Here is a 10,008-nt window from a genome sequence, read left to right as displayed (position 1 = left end):
ATATTGGCTATGTATTAGTACTTATTAAGCACATATTAATGCCTTATACTGCACAACCTTATTCTACATTCTTAATCCTACCCAATACCTAAACTTAAGAACTAACTTACTATTAATAAGCAGTAATTTAGGAGTTTATTGAGAGAAAAGTCATAGTTAGTTTATATGTGTTCCCTATACTAAAGTGTTACCTTATTTATTTTTCTGTTAAACTAGAAGGACTACTACCTAAAGACCTATACATTTACACTTCATTCTAAGGTTTCTACATTTTACATTTTATTTCCCATTTTGGCCAACAGATGGCACATAATAGTGAATCAGCACATAATAGTGATCTGTGAGTGTGGTATTGCATGCAACATTAGTGAGCTGTTTCCATTCAACTAACAAAAAAATAAATAAAACAAAACAGAAGTTTTAAAGGTTTTTTTTTTTTCTTCAGGGATGCAGTTCTACAAAGAACAAAAGGTGGACAGTTTTCCTCAGGTTAGCAATATATACAATGAGTTCTTCCTTTGGACTCCAATTCAATACACATTGACAGGTCTGAGAAAGATCCTCATGGATGATATCATCTGTTGGCTGAAAATCCATCTCATCATTTTGGACTTGTTGTTAATCGGGTGTGACATAGGCAATTAAAATTCCAAACAATGCAATTAACTTACAGGATTTATGTGTAAAATTTTAAAAACATGTTGTCATAGAAATATTATCCAGACCTCATTGCCAATTTTAGGGCTCATATAATACACCTTATTAATAATTGTCTAAATTCAATGCTTTACACAACATTATACAGCAAATAACAAATCAATAGTTGTCAGCAAAAATGTGTTATATTGTACATCCTGTACCCAGAAATATGTAGTATAAGCACCACATTGGTGGTTCTTTGTTTATATTTACATTATACACTTCTGGATGAATGGTTTAAAAAGTATATATAAAAAAGTAATATATCCACAAGATCATTAGCAGGTGCACTGTCTTGTGGATGACAGTTTCTCTGTAAAGGCAAAGTCGATCAACAGCTCTTGTAAAGCACTCTATGAACATAATGTGATTGATTGACCGGAGAGCAAAATACAAACCTTTACATAGTTGAACCAAATATTTCTACGACACCAATTTAATATTCTAAAAGTATTTATAGAAACATTCTAGCATGTTTCAATAGTAAACGAATACTAAGAGAATTACGTGAATGAATTACACAGCATGACACGTTGAGAAAACGTCGTCACGTCTTCAGACATTACGTTCAATATTTAGATATAAGTGTCTAAAAACCGTTCAAATATACAGCATTAATTTCAGGGGTAATAAATAAATGAACAATATATGACAAACTTAAAGAACATCAGACCCTACGTCTTCTTTTGAAGGCAGACCCTTTGCAAAGCAGTCATAATTACATTCGCGGGGGACTTGTGATCTTTTTAATTATTCTGCTCTTCATTTCTGTCCCACCATTCAAAATGCTCGAAACCCCATCTTTATAACCCCAGAAGGCTATAAATTATCCAACTTTGAGATGAGGGCGACAAGCAGATCTCTTTCATTTGCTGGCAAGAGATGTGCAGGGGATAATTGAATGGACCGTTCTCTGGCGAGAAAAAAGAAAGTACACTTGTTATCTTGTGAACTCTCAACATATAAGATAGGAATCTAGTGAATGTCAGCATGAAAGATGGAATTAACAAGAGATCTTTTTATTGTTCTGGAAGGTCATTAGGCAGCCAATTGGGTAATTATGGAAATGCTCTGAATGTTTTCCCCCTTCCGTTACAGGATCTGAGACCCTTCAATCAGCCCATCTCGTGGGAAAGTTCAGCCATAACTGCAAGTGTACCAGCAAAATCAAATTAGCCAAAGATATTTCATTAGTATTTATAGCCGGAGGCATTTGTTGAAGAGAGAAGTTGTGAGACTCAAATGGAAGAATTATTATCTAATGACAAGGGTCATAGCCCACCTATAAGACATACACTTGAGTAGACTTAATGAATTGAAGCCATTGATTGCATCGACTCTGGACGTTTATTCGTGTTGGAAATACAGAGTTCAGTGAACAACATCATAATACACAACAACGCTGTGGTTTGCAGCAACTAATTTTAATAACCTATCAGTCTGGATAGTAGCCTACAATTCACGATGTCATGCAGTATATGGCATTACTTTTTTTGAGGAACATCAGGACGGAAACATTTGGCGTATAGTTCTTCAATAATATCTCCATATAGCCTATGGATATTAGTCTTTTTTTTTTTTTAGGCCCTGTTTATCTAATTTGTCAATAGCTGCATTTTTAAAAAAATCCACTAATGGAAATCTTGAGTTTTATTTCTACAATAAATTAAGTAAAATCAGTTATAATGCAGTTATAAGTTCGTTGCACATTTTAGACTTCAGGCTACTTGAATTTATTTACTGCCAAAGAAAACAGATCCGACATGACTTAAGAATCTGATTAATTTGACTAAAACTAGACTATAAATGGGTATAGGAAATAATTACAGTGAAACTTCAAAAAATATACAATTATAGCGAATTACTCACGCAAGACTGTAGAACTAGGGAGCTCCCGAGTTATCATTGTGAAACCACACTCCATAACTCAGTCATTTCACGTGGTGGCGGTGATTTTCTCAACCGGAGATTCTGACTGAATAACAAGCATTAAGGTAATTAGCTCTAAAGCAGCGATGGGTAAAGTGAGTTAAGCATCGCTACTAACTGATTGAGATCAGGGGTCACAAAGATAACACGTAGCCTATCCGACAACAAATTGATTTAATGCGTAGAGCAAGTTCACATTTATAGGCTACTGATAAAAAAAAAAGACCCCTCTAACGGCAAGATTATTTTCTGTTGCTTTTGAAATATTGACTAATTAACAAATAATAACATTTAAGCCACCTGGCCTTATACCCTTAAAGAACACACCAGCTTTCATATTGGTATGCCTTTTATCTTCTAAATTTGTTGTCAATATGAAAAGATACAAGTAGGCTATCGAATCGGATGGTGGTTTGGAAATATTTAAGCTAGGGCTATACCTCGCGGTGAGTGCAAAACATGGTTTTCAGAAAGAAAGGAGACAGCGAGATGTGAAAAAGGGATGTTGGACGAACTTGGGTTACGCAGGAAGTTCGTGGTATTAAAACAAAACCCAAATAACACCCTCTCGTCGTGCTAATGTGCTACTTCAGTCGTCATCTAAATAACAATGAAACGTACAAACCGAGTAACATCACACATGCTTAACTGCGTGCATTGGCATGTTAATCTGGCTGAAGGCGTCATTTTTGCACCCATCCTCGATATCATGGACCAAAACCACATCACACATAGCCTACAGCAATATTAAAATATAATTTTGTAAAATTAACTAAAGAATGTCATTCGTTTGTAAATGTTTAGTAAAAATTATAATGCATTCTTTAAATTAAGCCTATAGGCTACTAATCTAAAACCATGCAAGTAGGTACGGATGCAGTTTTATTCCAGTGATTCACCGTACTGATAGACAACAGGCTGTATTGTGTTTTTAACAGCAATTAATATCAGAATTCATTGTTTAGGTTTGAGGAAATCAGTTAAAAAATTGTCACGGTTCTTTACGTGCAGCCAGATTAATTATGCTTTCAGTTAGAGAAAGAGAAAAATACAAACACAAATTAATTAAAAAAAATAGAAAACAAAAATAATATCTTCAGGACATAAGCGCAAACAAGCATTATTTATTACACATTTGAATTAAGATATTTGATGAAACTGTGTTTTGTATGGAAAACAATTTGTTGTTCAGAAAAATGCCTATTAAAATAAAGTAAAAATATTTTACATCACAAAAATAAAGCAATTTTTACACAGAAATGTCAACATTAATAATTCCATGTTCATTTTCAAATGCATAGCCGTGGTGAGAAATTGTTTTTCTGATGAATTCATTCAGCAATGAAAATGTATTTCTCATTTGTCCATTCACTTTCATTGTTTTTTAAAGTAGTGTTTTGACATGCCGTTGTCATCTGTTTTGTATACCTATGGAATTATGATATGTTCAACTGAATTTGCGAAAAACTGGTTTGGCTGTAATGGTGAGAGCCTGCAGGATGATACTACAAAGGAGACTGTTAAAAATGAGCTGGATCATATTGTTTGACAGAAAGTTGCAGGTTGATAGAGTGGATTCTTCAAGAGGGTGAAAATGGTGAATTCAGAGAGAAAAACGGAGATCCTGCCTTCTGGTGGGTATAGCCTTGGGGAATCACGGTGTCGACCGTAGAAAATCCAATTAAGGATTGCATTTAAATGAAAAGTCATTTTTTAACCAGAGTATGACGTGGACACTTCCCTTTCTAGATGAGAGGAGCAGTTTTCCTGCAAATGGCTCCTTTTTATTAAATCTGACATGCTGATAATGCGGAGTTGATGTAAAATAATTGGCACAATAACCGTAATTAAAAGCGCGCTAACAAAGCCATTAATTTATTACAGTTGTACAAGCTTGCCCCCAACTGTGCTTACATAATAAAATTAGCCTACTACTACTACCAGTTTTGTAAAAGATGAGCCACTCACAAAATACATTCGATTACAAAGAGGTACAAAGTCTTTATTTGATTTGGTTTATTATTATTATTATTAGCCAATTATTAAAAATATACATTACACATATGACCAAACAGTGTATATTTGTGTGCATATACAGGCAACATCAAATCAAGTTTGTTAATTTACGAGTCATGATAAAATGCAAATAACAGACAGTTTACAAAAATCATTTTGGTATTAAAAACATTATTGCCAAGAATTATTCTCTATTTTATTTAGTAAGATCTTGACATTCGATATATTTGTACAGATAAGTCCGTGCAGCATTAATAGGTCTATACCCTTCAAATATATAGCACTAATGCGAGGCATCCTCATAGTTCAAGTTCAGTTTTCATCTGGGTTACATCCTTTTCTCTGCACATCCCCTCTTCCCTGAATGGACACATTTCCCATTACGCCCTTCAATTTTCCCTTCTATCTCTTTTATTTCAGCGATTTAATTAGGCATAAATTCGATCCTGCTTTGCTATTTGTGAGCTATTTGTTTCTGACCTTGCTGGGTAATCACATTCAGCCACTGTATCCGCACCGTCACCTGCTATGCCTGCGTCTCCTAATAGGTTCATGCTGGAAAGAGTTAGCTTATTATTCTAAAAGGTTTTGTCGGGTTAAGCCGTGCATGTGTGCTTAAATGTACATTTCATTAACAAACTGCGAAGGTATAAAGCCGGATTTATGGAGCTTCAAAAGATCACAGAGAGGACGAATTTCATCTCCTTTTGGGCGATATCATCCACGATGTCTTTCAGTGCGCACTGACTCGAGATATATGGTCTTTTACATTTTAAGCCGCTGACAAAACACTTCATCATTCTGCAAAATACAGCGCTTAAAAAAAAAAAAAAAAAAAAAAAAAAAAAAACGCAAGCGAACAACCGGCCAAAACATGCATTTATATAAGCCTAAGCAATAGCCTAATCACAATTAGCCTTGATCTACAGCAGTAAATCAGCAAATAAATGTGGAGTTTGTTGAACTATTGTTGAAGTGGGCTCCTACAATATTATTTAAAATATATATCTACGAAACTAACATAAGTAAAAACTATTAATCAATTGCGTAATGAGCAGAAGAACAATTTTCTAAAGCAAATATTGGCTTTAGGCAGCGTAAGATGGTGCCTTGACTTCATCCTCTAAGTAGCCCGTATTGATAAACGGGACATCACACGGGCCACTGTCTGTTTGCCTGAGCACTTCAATACCATTAATAACAACATGATTCAATTAATCTCATTCATTCACCATGCAAAAACAGCTTCAAAGATGTAGCACAAGCATGCGTTCCTCGGAGAATAGAAAGGATGGTAAGCAGGCTAAAGGTAAAGGTCGAGGTGAAAGGTGGTGGCCTATTTGCAGATTAAATGTCATCCAACAAAAACAAGCATACTGAAAAATATATAATAGCCACTATTTAATGAGCTCCCTAATGAATTTTATACAAATAAAAGGTTTTCTAATAATAATAATAATAATAACAATAATATTTATTTATTATTATTTATAATAATCATAATGATTGTTATGAACAATTTTGAGAGCTATTAACAAATTAGGCTATTTTGAGAGCAGCGCTGCAAAACCTGCACAAAAAAAACAGAGATAAGCGATTCGCTGAAGAAATATTGAGCTTTACTATTTGTTTTCTAACAATTTCGTAGTTCTGACCATTAAGAAAAAAATGATACAGCCTTTTTTGTAAGCTCTAATAGAATGGTTGTGAGAATAATTGATTCGAGTGTCAATTACATCAGGCTTTATTTTCATTACAGCAGGGGCAGATATTCCAAGCTGTAGATCGATAAGACGTTATATTACTTGTGGTTAAATAAGTGATGAATCTAACCAGAGAACATTTTTTTTCTGTGCATCGACAAAAAAAAAGGTACAATCACATCAATGTTTAATCTCTCAAATATTAGGTTATAAGAAACAAGAGCATTCAAGTACAAACCACAGATAAGTAGCCTATAATTAAACCTCGCAGCTCCCGTGAAGCACAACGACACTGAGAAACATTTTCTCACACGATCCAGGAAATGTTAAAAGAGTTTACATATTCCCTCTCCGCTTTCTTTTTCTTGGGAATATCCCACATGCGTCGCTCACCTGTGCGCGTGTGAATGGCTCCTATGCATTTACCCGCGCGCTCATTTCCTACTTAATTCATATGTTAACACGAGCAATGATGAGGGTCGTTAGCACCTCCACAACGATCTTTATTTAGAGATTTCCATTGTTTTTGTACTTATTTCACACGTAACAAAAATCAGTGCTGACGTCTACAGAAACACTCGAGCGAAGGTTATATTTAATTCTCCAATGACTACAAAATAGCCTAATTTTATTATAAAAGTACAATATTTTAAACTGTTCGTTTAACCATGCAGTATTCGAGCACACAAATAAATGACAAGAGATTCAATTAACTTAGCTGTAGACGTTTTCGTTCAGCAGCTTTCAATATAGGCTAATTGGCCTAAGAAAAGTTAAGTTTGCGTTTAGCGCGGGCGAGTGAATGCATGTCAGCTCTGGAGATGATTTCAATCATGCAGGCCGATTTTCTCCCCTCCGCCACCGCTAAATGGTCTATGACGGACGAACAGAGGCGATGTTACTGTTGTTCCCTTTGTTGACAAATCCATGAAACAACTTCGGCTCAGCGGTATAACAGCGCGACCTCTGACGTCGGCGGGTCACGTGACGCGGCTGATAGTATATCTTTAAGTGAAAAGTAATCTATCAGACAGTCTTTAAAGCCTGCTTTTCAAAGCGTGTGTCATCTTGACTCCTCGGTCCAAAACCACGCTTAAGTTTCCAGGACATACAGTGGAAAGGAGACGAGGTGTAGCCTACAGAAAGAAGCCTTTGGACTGGAGAAATATTTTCTAAAGTTGAAGTTTTCCTGGCAGGCCGGGACTGACCTGCATTTATAGCCACTGGTCGTCATCTGATCTGACCGCTGCTCTTACCTTGGGTTGCTCCAGCAGTAAAGTGAGCGGTGATGACCCTGTCTGGAGGCACCAGTGCCAGCAACATGTCCGGTCAGACCGTACTCACAGCTGACGATGTGGATATCGACGTGGTCGGGGAGGGCGACGAGGGGATGGAGCGGGACAGTGACTGCGAGAGCCAATGCATGCAGGACCGGGGAGATGAGGTGGAGGAAATCGAGGTGAAGGAGCGTAGCGACAGTCCATGCGAGAGCGGCGGCGAGGGAGAGTCCAAGGGGGATGCTCAGGAGAGCTCCTCCGGTACCATGCAAAGCAAGCCCAAGAGCAGTCTGGTGAAGCCGCCCTACTCGTACATCGCCCTCATCACCATGGCCATCCTCCAGAGCCCGCAGAAGAAGTTGACGCTCAGTGGGATCTGCGAGTTTATCAGCAACCGCTTCCCTTACTACCGGGAGAAGTTCCCGGCCTGGCAAAACTCCATTCGCCATAACTTGTCCCTCAACGACTGCTTCGTCAAGATCCCACGGGAACCGGGCAACCCGGGCAAAGGCAACTACTGGACCCTCGACCCCCAGTCGGAAGATATGTTCGACAACGGCAGCTTTCTGAGGAGGAGGAAACGCTTCAAGAGACACCAGCCGGACATTCTCAGGGACCAGACCGCCCTCATGATGCAGAGTTTTGGGGCATATAGCATTGGGAATCCTTACGGACGCCACTATGGAATTCACCCGGCCGCCTACTCGCACCCTGCAGCCGCTCTGCAGTACCCGTACATTCCCCCGGTGGGTCCGATGCTCCCTCCGGCGGTGCCTCTCTTGCCCTCCGCAGAACTGAACAGAAAAGCTTTTAACTCTCAACTAAGTCCAAGTCTCCAGTTACAACTGAACAGCCTGAGCACCGCGTCAATTATCAAATCCGAGCCGTCCAGTCGACCATCGTTCAGCATAGAAAACATTATCGGGGTCTCCAGCAGCTCTTCGAGCGCACAGACTTTCCTGCGGCCGCCCGTGACGGTGCAGTCCGCCTTACTGAGCGCACAGTCCCTGTCCTTAACCCGGACATCAGCCATCGCGCCAATTCTCAGCGTCCCGTCAAATATCATCTCTGGACAGTTTTTACCGACAGCGTCCACAGCAGCGGTATCTAAATGGCCTTCTCAATGATAATCAGACTATTTTTTTAGACATATATTTTAAAGACGATACAGCACGAACTATAGGCAGCACTGGACAATTCGTCCGCCCCAATGTAGCCATGTAAAGACTTTTGAGAAAAAAGAAAATTCATAATCAAAAAGGAATGCTTTCAGTACAGGTAATGTTTGTAAATATTTGTACAAAGAAATTAATTTACATGTTTTTCTTTCCTATTTCATTTCGTTGTTTAAACTTGAGTGAGCCTTATTTTTTCCATATTTTGTTTTCATCCTGAAAGAAGTGATTTCAAGAATAATGTTTTTCCCTTTGTTTTCCAATATGAAATATTAAACTGTTCTTACTGAAAGACTGAAAAAGTATGTTTATAAAATTTAAATATATGTAATCTATGTAGCAATATTGTGTTGTAAATCAACTTCATTTGTTAATAAATATGAAAACAATCCAATGCATCTCAGACACAATTGATTTTATTAAATCAAACAGATTTTTTCTAAAATTACAGGAATGCAACGATGACACGTGCAAACAAGCAGCCTACAGAAACAAATGCAAACGTAGGCTATTATGGTTTTAATTTACATAGGCTATGTGATTAAAAACAGCAGTTTCGTCTGTGTTTAGCCTACATATTAAGATAAATGAGCTTATTTTGATAGTTAATTTGCGAATAACGCATTTTGAAATAGTCAATTCAGCAGTTCTTTTTAAAATTTAATAACAGGATATTTTAATTCAAAATGATAAAACCCCCGTACGAATATTTAATTTTATCTAACGGTGATATTGTGAATACAACAAACCAATAATTTCAAACAGCTTCTCAGTTTTTGGTTGCAAAAACCATTTCAAACGCTTTTCAGTTATAGCCGTCTAAACTTACTAAGATAATCTACATAAATAATATATTAACAGCTAGTAAAACCAGATTCATATTTACAAATTAAACTAAGCACACTTAATTTTACAATTTTGACCATGTAGGTAACAAAAATAGCAACATTTTTTTCCAAATAAAAAGGTCAATAGCTGTCGAGAAACTGCCGTATCCGTTTACAAGTGAAAATGAAGGCGCCTAAAAATGTTTAGGAAGACGTTCCTATTAAAGCAACACTCTTTCACAGTTGTGTCTAGCTAATCAGTTCTACTCAAACAGCAAATGGTAGATGGTGTGTGGCGCACAAGAGTTAGGGCTATATTTAAGTGATACCCATGGGAAACGAAAAAGAGTCCTCTTCTTGAATTCACTTTCAGACCAAAGAC

General features: G+C 37.3%; 1 protein-coding gene across 1 annotated transcript; it reads left to right on the top strand.

Moving 5' to 3' along the window:
- The first annotated feature begins 7,154 nt into the window (after positions 1-7,154).
- On the top strand, positions 7,155-8,856 carry foxd3 (forkhead box D3). Its single transcript, XM_048199918.1, has one exon. It carries the CDS (start codon positions 7,636-7,638, stop codon positions 8,749-8,751), a length of 1,116 nt encoding a protein of 371 aa, XP_048055875.1. The 5' UTR covers positions 7,155-7,635; the 3' UTR covers positions 8,752-8,856.
- Positions 8,857-10,008: the final 1,152 nt, after the last annotated feature.

Source organism: Megalobrama amblycephala, linkage group LG8 (genome assembly GCF_018812025.1).
Source record: "Megalobrama amblycephala isolate DHTTF-2021 linkage group LG8, ASM1881202v1, whole genome shotgun sequence".
NCBI lineage: Eukaryota > Metazoa > Chordata > Actinopteri > Cypriniformes > Xenocyprididae > Megalobrama > Megalobrama amblycephala.
Note: the sequence above shows the minus strand (reverse complement) of the source record. Positions and strands in the feature narration are given on the sequence as shown.

Coding starts and splice junctions, on each gene's coding strand:
- foxd3 (XM_048199918.1), top strand. CDS start 7,636: ATGACCCTGTCTGGAGGCACCAGTGCCAGCAACATGTCCGGTCAGACC.